At 38.5% G+C, this 20,997-nt stretch overlaps 1 protein-coding gene across 15 annotated transcripts in view; it reads left to right on the forward strand.

Annotated features, from left to right (window-relative positions):
* The window catches only part of ERC1 (ELKS/RAB6-interacting/CAST family member 1), a 277,084-nt gene that overhangs the window by 107,852 nt on the left and 148,235 nt on the right, over nucleotides 1–20,997 (forward strand). For 10 of the 15 annotated variants that reach the window (XM_064421242.1, XM_064421249.1, XM_064421247.1 and 7 more), the window contains 2 exons: nucleotides 613–648; nucleotides 7,841–8,034. In XM_064421242.1, the coding sequence (XP_064277312.1) occupies nucleotides 613–648; nucleotides 7,841–8,034 (230 nt within the window). The remainder of the gene's footprint in view (nucleotides 1–612; nucleotides 649–7,840; nucleotides 8,035–20,997) is intronic. The other 5 variants (XM_064421246.1, XM_064421248.1, XM_064421256.1 and 2 more) reach the window with 1 other exon arrangement.

A 20,997-nucleotide genomic window follows, 5' to 3' on the forward strand; every position in this document is an offset into this window, starting at 1 on the left:
ATTTTGTGAACATGGATTTTCTCCCACAGCTGAAAATATTACTGATAATATTGGTAGATGAGGCTGGTTTTTCTTCTCAGCTGATAATTTTTTTTTTTTTTAAGAAGGGACAATAAATGATGTATTCAACATAGAAAGAAAAAGGCTGCCAGGGAAATCAGTATTTCTTGTTACAATAAAAGCAAAAAGGAAAATTGTGTTCAGCATTCAGATACTGTCAGTTACTGAATTAGTTTTCTAAACCATTCAGCTGTCTTGAAATTGATACAAAGGAAGCACTAGGAATTAAGGTCCTTCTCAATCTGTGAAACTCATCTGTAAACCCAAACAAATAACTGCATTAAATATATGGGGGCTGGACAAATCTGCTAAACTGAAGTATTAAAGATAAAATTTGGAACTTGCATGAGGGTAACTCTCCATGTTTCTCATGTTCCAGAAGCTGGTTAGTAATGCATGCTAATACCACTAATTAAGATTCTGTCGTCTTAGTAAATTAATGTTGCAGTTATTATTTTAAATTCTTTTCTTGTTGCATGTTTTCTTTTTCTCTCTCACACTGTTCCTATCCCAAATTTTCTCCATCTTTTCCTATCTTCTTTCTCCCTTTAGCACCCTGAAGTTTTATTGAGTCATCCATCCAAGCTAGTAAGTTCCCTGGCAATCTGAGAGGCTGTTGCCAGCACATTTAATTTTTTGTGTTGCATGTGTATTCACCTGTGCTTTTACAGTTGGGCCAACACAGAGTGTATTGGTGAATTCCTTTAGTATAGTGGGAATGGACAGTATGGGTACAAACAAAAAGCAGTGGGATGTCTGACCAGTGCTCATGTTCCAAAAAGCTTTCTGAGATGTTTTCACTGTTTGACTGCCTTGGTCTAACTGCATTTTTGTTTGGACAGCTTAATATCGTGTCTTGTGTTTTGTTTCCCTTTGCTGCTGGTGCTTGAAATGTCCTGTAGCTTTTCTGTCATCTCCATTGTCTGTGCATTTTCAGAGCAAGAAGGTGGAATTTCCATGCAAATCAAGCTTCTTGCATGAAAGCGTTCTGTAACACTGGGCACAGCAGCACATCAGAAATAACAACTAAGTTGCAGCAACTGAAAAATTGCTTAAAATCTTGTGTAACCATTCAGCTCGCTGGTACTATGTCAGTTTGATTTTGGATCCTATTTCCAGCCTCCTGTTTGATGTCAAAGAGCACTCCTGTCAAGGAGTGTTTGTGTAATAATATCTTGACACTGTAAATTACGTAATCCAAGGTGGTTTTCATCAGAGATTTCTTTTGTGGTTCTGTGCATAAAAAATGGTGTTACAGAACTTTAAGGAGTCTGATACCTGTGTTACTCTTGGCAATGTTCAGGGTAAATGGAGTTGTCTGTCCTGACAGTCATTGTCTGAGGGTCAGAGAATTGCTGGGGCTTGCAATTGTTCCATTTTTGTGGCATCCCATATCAGAAATCCTTTAAACCTGGCTAAATAGTGTCGATAAGGGATTGAGAAAATGAGATATAATACAAAAAGATTGTACTTGGTACAAATAGGCAGAAGAATTTCTGTCAGGAGAGCATATTCTCTACAAAATCTTTAACGGCATGCAAACATTTTGAGATTCGTTATTCTGAAATCAGAACACAGAAGATATTGGAGCAAACTCTATTTTATTCTCCAGTATGATATAGCAAACACACAGGATTAGGTACAAGAGGCTTTGTGAAGGCCAGGTTGGATGGGGTTTTGAGCAGTTTTTCCTGGTCTAGTGGAAGGTGTCCCTGCCCACAGCAGGAGATGATCTTTAGGGACCCTTCCAACCCAAACCATCCTGTGATTCTGTGGTGGCTTTTAATGTTCCATTCTGATGATGGTGTGTGATGATCTCAGCGTCATCTCATGTAGTGGAAAGTTGGAGAGGTTTTCTCCCTGATATTCTTACAGCTAAAAAAAAATTCACTTTACCTGCTCTACCCCTCCCAGGAAAACTTGTGAAGATAGCACTCATTTTGAAAGGCTAAATATTCAAAATTTATGAAATGGCTAGTGTCACACTGTGTGGTCTTATTTCTCCTTGTGAGGTAATTTATATGGCATTTCATAACTAAATTATAGTCTGCTAGAGTCTTGCTGTTTTCAATATTGCGTGACAAATGCTCCAAGAGTGAGCCAGATATACATGAGAGATGATAATCATCTAGAGAAACAAGATGGTAAAATACTTTTTTAATAGTAGGAAAGCATTGAGTGAATAAGGCAGGATATGTTTCCATTTTGCTTTCTCCCCTGCAGAACAGGTTTAATAATGCATCCTCATTTCCCACTGGTGTCGTTAAGGATTGATTAGTTGTGATCCTGACAGGAAGTGTCGTGGTAGGGGGAGACAGAGACACGACAGGACATCAGGGTTTCATGTAGCAGAGAGTTTTTTGGTGCCCTTTATGTCTTTGGTGCCCTTTGAGCTCTTTATATAGGCTTTCCCACAGACTCCAGATCCAGACTTGGTTGGCTATGATGGGTTACCACCCAGCTCACCTGGCCAATGCCTACCTGCTCACGTTCATGGTAGGGATTGGCTCTCTGTAGCCAAACCCCTCCTCCTCTTATGAGGCACACAGACCATCTGTACCCCATCATAAGAAAGAAAATTGGGGAATTATTTCTTTTAATGTCATGTTGCAGTTAAGAATAAGCAGCTTATAGAGCCATACACTGAATATCCAAAAACTGGTAGTAAATGTCTGTTCTTGTGTCCTGATTTTGTGGACAGTGGTAGCCTGTGGTCAGGTGAGTAAGGGACAGATCAGAGGAAGCAGGTGGGGGGGTTAAAATACACTCACAAAGAGAAATATCCTGTGGGCATTTCCCTCCTGACTTTGCCCACTCTGTGCTGGGGTGACTCCAAAGAGAGCAGATTAATGTTACTGTTTAATGACATCTCTGGGAACTTGTATCTCTCTGAAGAGATCACTTTTTTAAGTAATGGAAATTGCCTCTCTTGAGGTGTCTTCCTGTCTTTATGATGCTTCATAAACAAAAGAATTTGTTTATTAATTGATTCCAGCTGAGCACTTGCTTATTCAGTGTCAAAAATTTACAGTTCCATTAACAAAGACTAACATGTAGAGATGGTTAAAAGACAGTAAATAACTCTCTGTGACAGACTCAAGTTTACAGTACATAGTATATCACAGAATTTCCTGAGCCTTTTACTTCCATTACTGCCTTTTCAAAAAGCTTTTTTACAGTTTGGGGGGTGTAGAGCCTTGGAACTAAAGGAAGAAAAAGCCTGGCTGTTTTTTAAATTTACAATTTTGTTAAAACTAATAAAGGCATGATAGAAGACAGCACAAATGTTTTATCACTTGAATTTCTGCCTTTGTGGTAGGAAAAGTACAGAGGATGGGTAAAGTTTTGTCTTTTGCAGTAAATAATCATAATATGTTTTTGTATTTGTGTGTGCATTTACTATTTTTAGGAGACATGAGGCTCCCTTGGAGGTAGGAGGGTGGATTAAAATGGGATTTCAGGTTCTTGGGAACTTTTACTTCATGGCCAAAAGTTCTTGGCAACATTTGTATGTGAAATGTTAAACTGAATTTACTGTCTCAATTCATAGGTAAAAGTAGAAAGTGTTTGCTGTGAGTTATTTGCTGTTTGATTTAGTTAATATTTTAGGAATATTGATTTGGAGTCTTGGTCATAATGTTTGGAATTTTTATTTACATTTTAGAGCCTTTAAATTAGGTCTGTGCTATTGTTATGTTCCCTGTCTCTGGCACACTTTAAGCTGTGTAAGATTATCTTACCTCTTAAAAAAGAGGTTTTTGGCACGAGAAATATCAACTTAGAAATTTCTTTTTAATGTGTTTTGTCTTCCACTCCTCTCCATCTGTAAATATTGGTTATTTCTATGAAACATTGGTCATCTTTGTTTTAGCTGTAGAAGTTGGCTTTGTCAGCTGATTTTCTGTGGAAGCAAGAGAAGTTAGAGTACATTTATTTTGTTGAGGAACAATCACTCTTTCTTATGTTCTGTAGGTACCTGAAGCAGTCACCCCATCACTTACCACTTTCCAGATGGGAAATGAGAGCAGGAAAGCAGAAAGCTGTTAAACCACCTCTTGCTTTATAGCCCCTCTTAAGGACTGGGAGAACATAGCCAGAGTAGTAAACTTAAACTGTTCTCAGCCCTGAACCACTTAGAATTTGAAACTGAATTCACACTGGCAAAGATTAATACTGATCAGATGAGCTTTGCTAATAAAAGCAGAGCTGAAGAGGGTGCTGCTTTCCAGCTGAAATGGGACTGTTTCTCATGCAGGTCAATGCAGAATGAAATGTGTGAGTTTGGCTGTGCTCTTTAATTCACCTGTTTGATGCCACACAGGAGCACAGAGAGCTAATGCCAGGGTCAGAAGTAACAACTGAGGGATTTAAATAGCCTCTAATGGGGTAAACTCAATGGCCTGCAGAGATGAGAAGTGCAGTGCTCCCTTCACCCTCAGCAGGCTGCTTTCTACATTTATATAATTTTTGTCATACTTCTTTTATACGTTATCACATTTGTTTGTAACTATATTAAAATTACAGATTTACAAATCCTGTGTCAGGCAGAGATGGAAGTCAAACTTACGAAATAGACTTCTTATGATCTCTTAATACAGGAGAAACTATTGGTGTATTTGTCACTTTAGATGTTGCTTGTGTTTCAAAAATGAAATTACTACTTATTTGGGAATTTCTGTACACCTTTGGTGGGCGGAGCAAGTTGTATGTAGGTTTTTTTACTGTGACTATTGGAATTCATTCTTTGTGTTTAGCTTTTTGGTTAAAGGAAAAAAAACCAAGATTAATTATTTTGCACAGGGAAGGTAGCCAGTTTCATCTGTTCCAGATCTGGATGTGAGTTTGTGGGAAAGCTCTAAATGCATTGGTTTTCTCTCTTATGCAATAAATGAATCCAGTAGGATTTTAGATACGGTCATGAAACACGTATTTTGTACAAAACCCACAAAATGGACCAAAGTCACTCAGTCAGTAACTCACAGTGCAGGAAGTGGTCTCCAGTTTACAGCATATCACATAACGTTCTCTTTGTGTTAGGTGAAAGTATCCATACTTATGTGCATTATATACAAATAACATGTGTTACATGTCTTAACTAATAATTTATGTCCTGTAAATAGCCCTTCAGTTCTATAAGAACCAGACACACTGACTTGTTGGCTAATTCTCTAGAAAAGAAAATTTATTTCCTCTTCTCAGTAGTGTCTCTTGGGTTGTTGTGGAGATGCTTTTATTAGCAGAGTAAAATAAATCAGGACTGTTCTGACAGTCAGATTGCATTAGGTCTTATAACTTCTTTTGAATTAGTGAGTTTAATAAGCCAGGCTAACAGCCTAACTTTGTTTTCTTTGAAAAGAAGTTTCTTGATTATCTGATCATGTATTTTGGATGACTTTAAAGAGCCTGGAGGAGTATTTGTTAAAAGAAAAAATTTGAGATGTTGGAAACATACCTAAATCCAGTACAGAAGAACTCAGGCTCTGTCTGGTGAAAACCAGACTTAACTCTATACACAGTGTCTCTTAGGAGAATACTGATGCCCTCTGTTGATGTATAGGTGACCCCAAAAACAGTATTCCCAATTCCCTGTATTTGGGAAGGAAAGATTGGAGGGGGTTTTTTTGAAATTTAAGGTGTAGTTGAAAAGGAAATGAAATCAAGTATTTCAGATTTCCGCAGGCTGGAAATCCCAAAAAAGCATTTCAGGAACACCCACCAGTGCTCGTTCCAAAGCCAAGTATGTCCCCTGGTGTTCACAGCTGTTCGTGGAGCTGACACACTTGTCAGTCTCACTGCTGCCACGTCCTCCTGCAGTCTGCATCCTCTTGGCAGGGCATTAATTACACTTCCACTTGCTGTGGAGAGCCCTTTCCAAGGGTGTGTAATTTGAAGTGCTTATGGGGCAGTAAGGAGTCTGGAAGCAGTGACAGCCCTAACTCCAAAAGGCTTTGCAAAGCCTCGGGCTCAGGGATGCACTTGTGGCCAGGTCTCAGCCACAAGACTGAAGGTTTTCAGTCTTACAGTTCAGTGACACAGGACTGTCAGGGTTTGACTGGAAAGTCACTCAAAAGTAGGGAGCCTTTTAAGTGTTCCTAAATGCATTACCTCAGGAAAGGGTTCCACTCATCCATGATTTTTGGTTATTGGGCACTCTTGCCGACATCTGCCTGGGAGACCTGGGGAGTGCCTGGGGCGTTTTGTTCTGGGATAAAATACTGTCCAACTTCATCAGCTTTCTGGAATTCTTGTTTTTAAACAAAAGAAAGCCACAACAGCTTGTTATTGACCCTCAGACAAGAGCTGTAGGGCTAAGGCCCTGGAACATGAACCTTTCCTTTGTTTGGGAAACACAGATCCATCCCAAGGTCAGTCCCATTAAAGACAGGCATCAAGACTTTCCACAGTCCCATAATATTCTGCTCCACAAGTCTCCTGGATTCCACTAGAATGTGGCCTTGGCTCTAAAGAAGCTAATTAAAAACTAGACACTTCAAGGCAAAAATGTTGGAGTCAATGAATGGATATTTTGCTCCAGTCTTGTTTTACTGAATAACTAAACAGATTTAGCCAAATGTAATTTTGCTATTTGGTTCTTTGGAAGCAGCAGCTTTCTGCCCTGAGTTTTTTACTGCTGTAGTACTCTCCAATTACCTTTAAAAGCAACAGAGTCTTATACTATCAGATCTAGACTTAGTGTGCTTTGGAGCAGAACATTGGCAGCTTGTAAAACAACTTTCCACAGCTGCACACAGAGGGGAGAAAAGTCTGTAGTCTTATTTTCTGTTGTAGGTTTGATTTGAGAAGTGCAAGGCCTGGGCTTTTGCAGGCAGTCCTGATCAGCAGAATAGCTCCATCAAACTTGATATTCACTGAAGCAACTTTGAGCAATTCTGAAATAGCTTTAATTGATAATCAAATTGCAGTTCAAGATCCAAGAGCAGAGGAGCAGAGTGAGAGAAAAAAGATAGTCCTTAGTCTGCTGGTTTAACTTCCAGCATGAATACTGCATTCTTCCTGTCTCTTACATGCATAGGAGTTATTGAATTAGCTTTACTAACAAATTACTGATTTTTGTTACAAAAAAACCTCCCCAAACAATCTCTTCATTGGGATCATGTCATCATCAGTCCAGAAATACTTTTTGTCCCAATAGCCTTATTTTGAAAAATGTATTTCCTAGATAACCAAGCAAAGATAATTTCAGTAGCCATGCTCATAAACCCTGGTCTGTGTGGCTCACAGAACTGGCAAGGGCTTGAGCACATCAGCACCCTTTGTGCAAAGGTCTGACACTTTGCATAGTGATGTAGTTATTGAAGGCTGTGACCTGTGGTTTATTGTTCTAGAAGAAATAGGTTAGAAATATCTCAAATAACTGCATCTATAGTTATTATAATATTATAGTTACTATAAAACAGTTGTCACTGTTTTATAAGAGTACTATAAGTGTGTACACTCACACTTGCTTTTTTTTTACTTTCAAAGAAGTTCACACTTTTTTCATATTTCTGTTTCTTTTTTGATTCTGTTTCAGATTAAAAGTCATAATTTTTTTTAGGCTGAATTTAGAAAACTAAATATGTTTTAAGTTTTTGTTTTCCTACAGAGTATTTCCCCATACTTAAAATAGCACAGGCCCTGCATATTCCTGTGTAATAATTCATGCTGCCATTTTGAAATAGGTCTCTAGATAGCATTTTGGAGTTGTCGCAGATAACATTTTGGAGTTGTCAGAGTTCCATGTGAACGAAGTGGTGTTTCTTGAACCTTTGTCTCCCAGGCTCACGAGGCAACGCTGGAGGCGAGGGCCAGTCCTGAGCTGAGCGAGCGCATGCAGCAGCTGGAGAGGGAGGTAACGCGCTTTCGGGAGGAGTCTGGCAAGGCTCAGGCTGAGGTGGATCGGCTCCTGGAGATCCTGAAAGAGATGGAAAATGAGAAGAACGACAAGGATAAGAAGATAGCAGAGCTGGAAAGGTGAGAATGGTGTAAAGTTAAAAGAGGAGCAAAAAACCTGACGTTAGTATGTTAAAGATCGGTAGTTTTTCTTGTCTTCAAAAACTTAAAATGTCTGTTTAGAGTTTTTCTGTCTTTGGTCCTTTATTGTGCTACATTGTTAGGAAGAGGGTGTCTTACCAAGTTCTTACCTGGCTACTCAAAACTGGGGCTGATACAGGTAGAACTAGAAAGGTAGATAGAGTTGTAAGGGAATGGAGAGGGTAGGAAAAGCTGCTGAAATTTTGATGTGTTTGTAAAACAGTTTGTTGTTTTGATACAAGAAATTTCTCAGGCACAGCTTTGACAAAAACAAATAAGAAAAATGCCTTTTCAGAGCTTGTGTTACTATTTACTCAGATTCTTCTGACAAGTGGCCTCGTAACTCTGTACTGGTAGGGGTACAGGAATACTTTGGCCCAGGTGAAGCCTGATGAGCAGATTTGCTTTTGTCCAAGCAAAACTTGATTCATCACTTTTCAGCATTTTCCATCTTTCGTTTGGAGCCAGGAGGCTGAAGACTATAATATCCCTAGAAGAAATTATAATTTATTATGATTCCATGACATTTGTATCACAAATATAAGTAGTACATCTTGTGAAAAACCTGAATTAGATTCTGTATTCTGTCATTTTCTCATCTTGGTGGGCCAAGAGCAAATTTCTGGCAGTAATACCTGTTTGGGGTTTTTTGTTTACTTTGCCATTCCCAATGGAAAATCACTAACTTGGAACAGCAAAATGGAAATTTGATTATTCCCATTTGCCTTGTGCCAGAATAGTCTTTTTGTCTTTTCACTACTTAACTACTCAGTTTAGTGTCAGGAAGCTTAGGGCAACTAAGTGGAGGACATTTCAGGTTCTGCAATCAGTGGTTGTTTTTCATGGCTTGCTGATTGTCAAATTATGGGCCTCTCTGAATGATTTGAAAAACTCTTTTCTAAGGAGTCCATTCTCTTTTCCTTGATGTGTACAGTTCAGCTTGCCAGCTGGGTTTCTTCTCTCTTTGTGTCTGTAAGCAACATCCTGTTAGTTTTCTTTAAGTTCTTTTATTAAACCAAAATTCTTCATACCTATGGCATAAACTCAAACACCCAGGAGTAAGGATATATTCTTTTTGAATGTTTTCCCTTTTTTCCTAAGTGATGCATTGTTCAGCCCATTGTTACATAATATAATCAGCAAAACATTCAGGCAATAGGTTGATACTCTTGAGTGAGTATAGACCTGAAAAAGCTACAAGTCACTCGTTTGTGTAATTTTTTTTTTACTCCTGTTGGGATCCCCATCTCAGGTGTGACATTCTCCATGTCATCCTCTTTAGGTCAGGCAAGTTGACCAGGAAACAGGTACAAGCAGCAAGCTTCTATCAGAACTAAGATAGGGGGAAGAAATATATTCATAGTGCCTTAATTGGTTTTTTTCCTTTCTGGAGAAGTAACTACTGTTTAGGAAAAGAAAGTCAGAAATGTGCATCATTCCTCAGCCTGATTCCTAGAGGAGATTAAAATGGCAGGAAGAGAATTCTCTTAGATACACTTTTAATGCAAGCTGACTTTTTTATTACATTAGCATTCAGAAACTAATCATGATTTCACTTGCAGCATCAACAATTGAGTAGTCACAAGTGTCCTATAAACAAAAAAATTTATAGTCTACAAAGGAAAAATAACAAAGAAAAATTAGGATGGGTCTCCTTATCTTATTGATGGAAGCAATTGCATCATCTTCAGAGTTAGGAAGCGAGCTTTTTCTTGGAAAAGATGCACTTCTAGACTTCTGCAAAGCAGTTATTGTTTGTCCTGTTACATGGTAGTTTTTTGATGTTTCAGTCTCAGACTAAAGTCTTACTATGAAAAAAATGAACCCCAAATGACTAGATATCATTCTGTAACCATTAGTAAATACTTTGAGTATTCAGTTTTATCCATTCCTTCTTACCACCTGATTGTCAGTCTTAAAAAAATTGAGTGCTTCTCTTCTCTTCTTAACATATCTTTTCTACCAGTACTGAGATAAGATAGAATATGTTTTCTCTTATTTCTAGTAATTAGAATAGGTATTTTGATTATGTAAAACAAAATACTTCTTTTGTTATCATGTGACTGCCAGCAGCAAAATAAATCAAGGGGAGGAGAAAAATCTAAGAATATTCATGTTCTATAACCACTCTAAGTGGAAATAGAAAAAGTCTTCATGACCTAGAGATCTAATTTGGATGCTGTTAGTATGGTGAATTAGCCAAGTATCAGCACCTGAAATGATTTTTCAGGTGGAAATGTAATATAAACACAGGACTGGAGAAAGAGATAGAAACTTCCAGATACTTTATGGTAAGGTTTTGACTGGTAATTTCTTTTTTTTTTCTGAATAATTGTTGGAATTCCTATTTGGCCTTAGTTGTTTCAACTGCTCCTCCAAACAACGACTCCCTGAAAGCGTGCTTTCTCCTTGTGAGTTTTTGCACAAAGCAGAGATTTTATCATGCCTGAACCTATATATCCTATATAACAGGCATGTTACATGCACGTTTTAGAGCTAGAAGAATCCTGGTTTCCAGGAAAGAAAAAAATTATAATTTTGCATTTTGGAAGTTTTTCCTAAACTGTGGTCCATGCAGAGTGAGCTAGAAATTATCTTGACTTCTCATGCTTGTACAGCTGACCAAGCTGTGTTATGCAAAGAGCCTTAGTGCCTGCAGAAGCAATTGTCAGCAAGCTAAACAGCAAATATTGCTGTGCCTATCAGGAGCAGTCAGTGTTCCACGTGCAGCAAGATGAGAAGAAAAAAGTCACGTACAGAGAATAATTGCACAAGAAAATGGGATTTTTCAAAAGAGAGTCTCTTCCCTGTTGTTTTCCCTTTTGCTAGTTCTGTGTGACAACTAGACCATATGCTTTCAGAGACAGAGAAATGGTATCACAGTTTAATCACAGAAGAGATGTGTTGGCTGTTGGGGAAGCATGCACAGAGGAACAGAGAAAGAGAAAAGACAGTAAGGAGAGGAAGATGAAATTAAAAGCAGAAAACTATTCTTTTAACCTTTGCAACGCAAATAAAGCTGCCTTGTGCTGAAGGTAACATAGAGAGGGAAATGCTTCCACTCTTCAGTAGCTGTTGCAGTTACTGACTGGGAGACATTGCTTTTCAGATGAAAGATATTAAAAGAAATGTGTGAAGAATGGTGCATGCTATGCAAAAATTGAAAAATATTCTAGAGTCAACACAAGGTTGATAGTATGAGTTCATTGGTGTATATACTCTGTGGGGAGCATTTTGCTTTTTCTTGTGGGAAGATGGGCTCTAAGTCCACATTTCTTCTGTGGGTGAACGACCCCATAAGTTTTGTTTCTGTCCCCTATTGCTGTGGTGTGAAGGTTTTGTAGCCGTCTGGTTATTCACTTCCTTTGTAACTAACTGTTTGCTTTTTGTACTGCCATCCCATAACCTCCTGTCTCTCTGTAACTTTTCATTCTGTGTTCTGTTTCCTCCCTTGCCTTTCCCTCCCCCTGGTCCCCTCCCGCTCCCCCGAGTTGTGTTGTTTGTTCTGTTTTGTTCCCTCGGGGGTGTTTGTGACTGTGCCTTTCCTCAGAAAGCACGGCTCCCGCAAATTGCACCCTCCCTACCAGGTGTCGGTCCCCGCACCGCAACACGTAGGGGGGTTTGTGTGGGACTTCCTGGGAAAGTGAGTGCCCTCAAGGCTTCTGTTTCCTCCTCTGGGCTGGAATGTGGCCTCTGCTGCAATGCTGCTGCTTGGGGCTGCTGCAATGCTGCTTCTTTCCTCGGTCAAACAGCACCTGCTTATGTCGCGTGCAAGCGCTGCTTGTGACCACAGTCCAAAGGAAGTTTGCTGCTGTTCTCCCTGATTTAAACTTGACAGAAGCTGTTGCTTTTTTATTCTAATTCTCTTGCTGTATTTTACCTTTGGTTCTGATCTCTAATACCAGTTCTGCCTGAACCAGCTAAAACAATGTTCTTCAAGTATTCTAAATATTGACTTCTATTGATAGAAGTCAATATTTATTGGTTTCTCTGGGTCTGGATTGAAGGCACTTGGGATGGTAGTTCATGTTCGGACCCAGATGTTTATTATTTCTTATCAGTAAAACAGTCTCACTACTGTGAGTTTGGCAGCTTTTCATTAGAAGGCACAAAATGGCTAACAATCTCTTTTTAAAAGATCTTTTAAGACTAAACTGTCCAATTAAGAACTGACACCTGGATTATCTTCCCTTTTAACCCAATAACTGATCCCAAAGAGCCCACAATGTGGGCTTTTCTGCCCAATTACAGAGTGCCACCCAAACCCATGAAGAAGAAGGAAGAAGAAGCTCAGGACAGCACCCTGTGCCCTCCATCTTGCTTCCATCCACACCATACTAAAAATCCCAAAACCAAATTGCTCACAAAGTGATACACCTACACTGCTCTCTATAATCTAGTTCACACTTTTGTGGATTCTAATGTATCTTGAAGTGTAGGAAACTTTCTCTGTGAATGAGGGTCAAACTCAGTACTTCCCTGGGGGTCACGACACCCCAGAGCAGACAGAGAAATATTCCTGGTCCCTGGGTCCTCTAATAAGAAAACAAACACACAGAAGGTAATGCTCCTTATCTGGGATATGGCCATCAGAACCTTCAGAGTAGTTTATACACAGAATAGTTTATACACAGTCTGTACAGTAGTTCATACACAGCTCGATTGTTGTGCACATATTGTGCAAATAAGAGCTGGCTTTGCACTTGAGAGGTGGCAGGAGGTATATCTGTGTATATTTGTTCAGAAGTGAGCACTGAGTGAATATATATGGAAGTCCTGGTTCCAGTTTCAGGCTTAAAATTGATTTTCATTTGGCACACTCACTATATAAGGTAGGTAGTTCTTGCAAGGACACAGGGCTTGTTTTTTTTTTTTCCCTGAAGGAAACTTTGCTTTGGGAACAAAGGAGGACAGTACTCAGCTGTGGAATACCAGCAGTCCTGTTAAGGACAGCTGGAATTAGTGGCTATTTTAAGAAATAGAATTTGGAGAGTTTTCTTGAAAAGAATTTAAGGATGCCCTTTTGAAGAAGAAACCTTCCAACTTTTGATTTGTAGCAGCCAAAAGGTATAGTCCTCATTTTAAATGTTTCTTCCCAACAGTAAATAAAAGATTAAAAGACATTGGGGGATCTCAAAAGAGTGCTGAAAAATGTGGACAGTAGAATGCAGTATCTTATTTTGTCTGTCTTTAAGACAGATATGTTTGTGTAGTGTTCTATGAAGGATAGATGGAGAGAGAAATTAGCTGTATTTTCCATCAACTTTACAGTTTCCTAGAATAGTGTAAAGGAAACTGTACTAGTAAATTATGCCCTAAGCTTAAGTCAACAGTTTGAAGCTGAAATACTTATTTTCAAACTGCTGCTCATACCTTGGAATAATTGTCTTTGGTTTTCAAGTTTATTGTTTCTGTGAATTTTTAAATAGTTTTTTAGAGCAAGAACCACATCAAGGCATATAAATAATTTAAAGATATGGTGTCAAATTAAAGAAAGGTGTTTATAAAGTCATAATCATCCCCATTAAAGTTAACCTTGAGAGATGGTGTGGCTATAATTCTGTATATGTCATAACTGATTATATTCCTCCAAAAATAAATTAAACTCTGATGCAGGCATTGGAAAACCCAAAACAATTAAATATTATTTTAAAATCCTTCAATCCATTTTGTTGCCATAAAACATAAAAGCAAATATATTTATCTTATACTTGCATGATGTTATTACAAGGCAGAATCTGTTGTTGTTGTTGTTGTTGTGTTTTTCATCCACTTCCCTGAAAAATCTGTAGCTTAAGTGAACATTAAAATTCCAAGGTAAATCATTCAAAACTTAGGATATTCTGAAATGAAGATTGCCTTCCAATTTTAATTCACATCTTACACGAAATGATACACTCTTTAACCATATGTGAACAGTTTTTTTTCCATAAAAATGCTGCCTTTTGTGAAGGACACAGCTGAAATTTCCCACAAAAATCCCTGGTTAGGTTGAACCTGTCATGGGAAATAGCAGCACAACTTTTTAATATTTGGCAAGCAGCTGAGAACTGGGTTTTGTAATGGAAAGAAGTGGTCAGGTCCATAGTTAGTCCAGCTCCACCTCTGAGCACACAGATCTGGTGAATATTAAGATTTTCATCATTTCCAAGCTAGGAAAGGAAGAAGTAATTTCTTTCTTCTCAGTCTTGCTTTATCTTCATACAAGAGCAGCATTACCCCTGAGGTCCTGCATCAAGTTTCACAGGAGGAAAACAAAAAGCATTTCATATCAACATAATTTCTTTAAACAGATAAGCAAATGTGCCTGCATCTTTTATTCTTACAGGTATTTAACTTAAGACATTTGAAAGTATGCTGGTTGTCAGAAAGCAAATGGAAGTCAAGCTTTGTTAAAATGCCTTAAGAGCAGCACTCAGACTCACTAATTGCTTTTGAAACCTACATCTAAGCAAGGAAAAGAAAGACACAGGGACACTGCCAGTAATTGCAAATCCATCTGTAGAGAGCACCAGATAAAAACCCCATCACAGTGATTTTACAGTGACTCCTCAATCCATCCTCACCTTTTTCATATAATGGGATATCCTTCTTTGATTTGTTCTTTATTCAGCTGTCCTTTATTTCCCAATCTTTCCCTCTCCCCGTGTTTAGCGAGAAACTGAAACTTTGTGATATTGCAGAAACAGCTGTTCTAAAACACAAAGTCAAAGAACCCAAATTAGTCCAGCTCCTGACATGGTGAGAGGTCAGGGCAGGTGCAGGCCCTGGCTGAATATCAGAGCTTGCTGTGTTATCCCCTCAGTGAACCATCTAAACTGGGATTAAATCCATGTTCCAGCAGGCAGGACACTGCTAAGCAGAGTGATTCATGTCCACAGAACTGAGTATGGACCAACTCCTTGGCTAAGTTGAGCAGTGGGCTGGCTGAAAGCATGGTTTGTCTGCTAATTTAAGAGTAAGGATCTGACCTTGGGTCCTCCAGGAAGAACCCTGCACTAGAGAAATATCAGTAATGAGAAGCACTGGTTGTAAACTTCTTTAAAGGCTTCTTTTCCTGCCAAATTTTCCATATTGCTGAAGTCCTCCTTGTTTTTATCATTAAATCAAGGTGGTTTTCAAGCATTCCCTCTCATGCCTATTATCTGTAATGAGTATAGGAGTTGTCATCTGCCTTACATTGTAGAAATAATGGATTTTATTTAGCAGGTATCTCCTAATCCAGTTGTTAGATGAGTAGAGTGTAATAGCTGTGATATAATTAAAATAATTATAAATGGGAGGAGAAAGAGCACCATGTAAATAACGAGCCTAGTCTGCATATCAGTTTCATTGTTACCTGCCTTTATTACATCTCTTCAAAAGCTGTTTTGGAGCTTTTGTTTACTGAAACATCTTTGAGGAATATGGGAGTATCCATACTCACAACCTGATGTGAAAGGAGTGAAAAAAAACCAAACCCACCAAAATTCTCTTTTATGTAGCTGATATAGTCAAAATAAAAGTGTCAGATCTCGGCGTTGTCTTGGAATACAGAAAGAACAAGAGGAATATGCAAGTAATTGCCAGTAATTCAGTGAAATAGTAATTTTAGTGCTCCATTGTGGCCATCTGTGGCTGGGTTTGTGCTCTTACATCCATGCATACGTGTGTGCATGGATGTGCACACAAACCTTCTGTCTCTGCCTCTCCATCTCTTCCTATCCCTCTAAATACCAACCTAGAAGAAAGGAAAAGACCAGCCATCATTCTTTTTATCAAGAAAACCTGTCAAAAGGGGTAAACATAAATAGCCTTTCTGCTTTGACAGACACAAGGAAGATCAAATGCCTATTGTTCCCTGTCAGACTGCTTTGAAGGGATGACAGAGTAATAAATATACACAATCACTCACTGTCAAACAAGGGGAATTCAAAGGTTGACTGAAAATCGTTACATAAACTACATGCTAAGTACATCTGAGACAAATGTTGCAGGCTCATTCCACTCCCTATAATACACAAGCATGTGGAAAAAATTGCAGCTGGAATAACCAACAGCTTTTAAAATACAAATTTCTTAATTAAAATGCTTAAGAGTTCACATCTCATTTTTTTTGATCTGCACCCAGTGATCAGATTAAAGTCAGCTCTTTCTTTAAAATGAGCAGGATGGTATTTTAAAAGAAAGTGGGTTTCTCTGGGACTGCCAGTTGGCATTACAATTGTCTTGTCTCCCTGTGTGAGTACACAGTTAATGGGGCTGGGCAGGAGCACTGCTGCTGGATCTTGTAAGGAATGCTACAAGTGTGTGTTCTTGCTTGAAGGGAAAGAGTGCAAACTAAAACTTGGGATTTTGCTCTGTCATGAGTGTGTCTCGGTATGTATCTGATCCTGCTTGCTTGGGGCTGCTGCCTGGGGCAGATGCTTGCTGTGCTCCTCTGTTCAATTTCACTGATACAGCCCATGAACTGAGGCTTCAGCTGCAGTCCATGGCAGATCTCCATGTACTTCCCAATAGCTGACAGTTTCAGGTGTCTGCCTTGCTTTTAGTTTGAGTGACAGCACACTTACAGATTTTTTTTCCCCTAATTTTAATGTGCTTTCAGACATAGTCCTTATTTTTGTTCAGATAAATATTATGATTATTCTAAAAATCCATACTTCTAAAAAATATTTTGTACCTCTGTAACAAAAACTTTGAAAAGGGGCTAGCAATTACAGAAAATGTATTTTTCTTTGGAAGAAAGAATTATTCCATAACAAAATGGAGATGTGGCAATAATTATTCTCTCTTTAAAACCCATGCAGCTGGTTAAATAATACTTCTGTAGCACACAAAAAATTGCAAGTGACCTCAGCATTGTGTTGCCTTCATCCTGTGCCAGCAAAAGATGCTACCTTTAATAGCAGTTGGAAGAACTGTATGGTTCATTTAAATTCCACTCGGGCTGTTCCGAGTTGTAGCCTGTGTGTTTTTCACTGTTAAACTGAAGAAACAATATCACATCATCACAACACAACCAAAGGACTCCTGAAACACAAAATGAGAATCTTAAATTTTTCCCCTTACTGTAGTTATTCCCAAATTTAACCAACTGTTTATTTTCACATTTTTGTTCCCTGTTGTTAAATTTGCTTGTAGTCTTGGATTTCAGTCAGAATTGTTACTTAGATGTTTTTCAGTATGAATTAACCAAGGCTTTTGGAACATTGTAAGTTACTTCAAGATCAAACACTGAGATGTGGTATTTGACATTTTACAAGCCTCATCTTTCCCCACATCCCCAAGTAATACAGCCTTGACAACAACTGTCCTTGGAGAGCTTGATTTGAAGAATGTTGGCTGAGAAGCCAAAGAAAAGTACTTTTGCATTAGTTAATGTGTTACAGACCAATAACAGCTGCTTGTACAAATCCAATACCCAACACGATTGATAGTGAAATTTATGCCATACATAAGGACTTCAGATTTTATTTACATGCCTCCATATACCAAGAGTGATAAAGAAGATAGCAGTTAGCCTGTCCTATAGAAATATTTTTATCCAGCCCATGTCCTGCCTTTTTTAGAGTGAAATTTTGCCATGGGAGAAGTACAGCAAATGTTGTCAAAGCCAAATTGCTGCTTTGGACAGAAGGACATTTCCTTTACCTCTCTTTTATAGACTGAAAATCATCAAATTTATAATCAATTTGAAAAGACCTATATTTTTGGTTCCTTGTTGACTTACCTTGCTGTTATCAGTGAAATTGACAGCAGATGCCTATGAAAGATACTGGGGACATTTGGGGAAAAAAAAGCAATAATGAACCTATGGGACCTCATGTTATACAGGGGACTCCAGCATTTTGTCTTGGTCAGTTCTGCTGTTGAACAATGTTGGAGAGAACTGTCAAAAAAATACCTGTTTGGTCATTATTGTTCTTAGATTGCACCTTATACAGGAGAATTATGTGGCAGGAAGAAGAGGCAGCTGCTTTTTTTGTTTCTCTTCGAATAGAGTGACTTCAATGTCAAAATTAAGAAAGATGAGCTTTGACAAATCTTCAGGTCTCAAGGACTTTACTCAGTGATTGGGGTTTTTTCCCTTTCTGTTTAGTCCCTTTATCCAAGTTGGGATCATCTGCAGGAAAAGTAAAAGAATTGCATGTCTTGCTCATGGAGAGAAAATAAGCCCTTAGAAGATGTCATAAAGGAAACATGAGGTTTCATCTCAGATAGTCAAACTCTGTATTTTTAAAATGTTCATTAGAATTCTGGAAGAAGGGTGCTTGCTAATGATGTGATGTAAATCCAGAGTTTTCTTGTAAGATGGCTTATTTTCTTTTTCCAAGAACTGTTACCTATTGGAGACTATTTTTTCTACAGAAAGTTGCCTCTAATTGAAATGGTGTAATCTAATCTAAAGGTCCTTTTTTTCTCTTATTTCTTTTTCTTGGTTTTGGGGGGTTTTTTTTAGTTTTTTTTTAATTAGATGTCTATAAAACATGCAGCTCTGTGTTTGTGAATGATTGTGTGTCTGTGTGTCATTACCTGATTTATATCTGCTTGTTTTGTCCTTTATTCTTGAACTGCTTTATCTCTGGACTCTGTTTTCACAAACTCTTAACTCTTTCTCTTTCGCATCTCCTTCCTGGATTTGCTGCTTCCTTCAGCCTCACCTCAAGGTCAGTATCTGCTTTTAAAAGGGTGTTTATAAGACTGTCTATTCAGCTAAAATTGAGATCTTACAGAAGATTGCACATCAAATTACATGATTGCAAAATAAAAGATCAGAGATTGGGTTAAGTCTGTGTAGGAGGATGGGTTGAATAGGGTGCATGTTTAGAAGGAAAGAATTTGTATCAAACCATTGTAAATCAATGCTGTTGTGCACTGGGCAGAAGGGGGAAGACTAACTAATGAACGTTTTAAAGGGAAAAAACTCCAGGAACAGGAAGATGAAGCAAGACAGTTTAAATATTGCTGGTTTTATCTGTTACTTTAAGAAGAGAAGAGTTTGGCCATTAGCCATGTTCCGTGATACATACACATGCTGTGGAGTGCAAAAGTGGTTCCTTTGAAATACTGGTCGTACAGACTTTAACTGCTGGATCTTTATCATTGCATCTGTGCCTGAACCCTCACAGGGATGTTGCAGAACTAGTTTTGGTGCAGCTTGAGTGCGCTGTGCTGTCAAAAAGAACCAAGGGCTGAGGGTTAAAGAGAAGTGAATTAGCAGGAGGATGAATTTGTTGAAAATGCAGTGATAAACCACTGAAGAAAGCCTACTAAGAGACAGTATGTTTGGAGTCTTTCAGCCATGGCTCATTTTTCTGGTTTTATATTTTAAAAGCAGTTGCTAACCTTAGATTTTGGGATTTCAGTAGAGTAGCTCAGAGCAAACATCTGTGGCCTAAATAATACAGGTAAGAGTAGATTACCTAATGACTCTGATTTGCCTCTGAAAGCTCTGCAGCCATGTTGGAATTTAGTCTTTGCTGATAAAGTCTGTTGGTAGAAACCATCTGTGACTCCGGAAGAAAGAATGATCATAATTGTTTCAGGCAGTGTCTTTGCCCAGAAAGCCACGACTTAATGACTAAAATTCTGAGTTGTCAACCAACATCCAGCTTTGCTGTTCATGGTTAGCACTGAAAAATGTGGTGGTGGCTGGAATCCCCCAGTGCTGTGATGCTGCTGACGCCTTTAAATTGTGTCAGCGTCGTGACCTTGGTTTGGCACAGGCTCTGCACTTGTGGCCTCGGGTGCGTGTTTTTCTTCCTCCCACAAACTGGAAAAAGATTGGAAGTTAATCATGTTGTTGTCATCCATCAATACCTTCCGTGCTCAGTGTGTCATACTGGCATACTTGTAATTACTGGGGAGAGGAGGTCTGGCCTTGAATGACCCCCTTCATGTCCCAAAAAACGTAACTGCCAGGAAGCTTTTCCTGCCCTGTGAGCATTCTCCTCTGAAATAACCACTCTGCTTTTGCTGCATGAGCAGGACTCTGTGGGTCAGTCTGTGTTTGCCTGTTTCCACCATGAGTGGAGCTTGGTGTGCCTTGGCTGATGAGGTCCTAGATGTTGTGGAATTCAGCTGTCAAAGCTGCTTTTACTACAATCCATACGGCTGTAGGGTTTTATCAATACCTGTGCTTATGCTGGAATTAATGATAAGAGGGGAAACAATTTTAGGGTGCTGTTTGGTTGTGGTCTTTCTAAGACCTGGAGTGATTTCTCTTTTCACAAGCAATGAAAAGTAACCATAACTTTTATTTCTCACTTTTAGAGTATATTGTAGAATTTGGCTAGAGGAGATATGGCTGTGATTTGAGGTGACCAAATGTTAGGATGAGGAACTTGGAGGAATTTTCTAAAATGTTTAAGAGATTGTCCATTCTGTCCTCAAAGTTTCTTAGTTGGTTTATTGATTTTTTTGGATTACTTTTTTTCCATTTTTAAAATTATTGTGGTTAGTTGCTGAGTTTTTCATTTATTTGTTAAAATAAATCAAGAATGTAAGGAAGTAGGTGGAATGACTGCTCTTGGAACTACAAAATCTCTGCTGGCCAGAAACAAAACAAAAAGATTCTCCTCGGGGCAAACAGGAAAATTACAGTGGTTGAAGTGTACTAGTTTCTTTCCTAAGCATTTCGGAGTTTACCTAATTACCATTGACTGCAATATATGAAGAAATATGTGTTCTGTGAAGTGACATTCTACCTTGGAAGCTACTATAGGAGACATAACTTTATTTTTCTCTGAATGATGTAAAGCAATTTTTTTCAGACATCAAAGCAAATGTGTCTCCTGGAAAAGAACTCAATATGTGAAAAATATGTTAGGTAGGTCTATCTTCTAACATAAAGAAATCCTCTGGGTTATTTCTGTTCTCATTTAGGACAGCTTTACTTACAGTAATCAATACCTCTGAATT

The sequence above is a fragment of the Passer domesticus genome, chromosome 5, assembly GCF_036417665.1.
Source record: "Passer domesticus isolate bPasDom1 chromosome 5, bPasDom1.hap1, whole genome shotgun sequence".
Lineage (NCBI taxonomy): Eukaryota > Metazoa > Chordata > Aves > Passeriformes > Passeridae > Passer > Passer domesticus.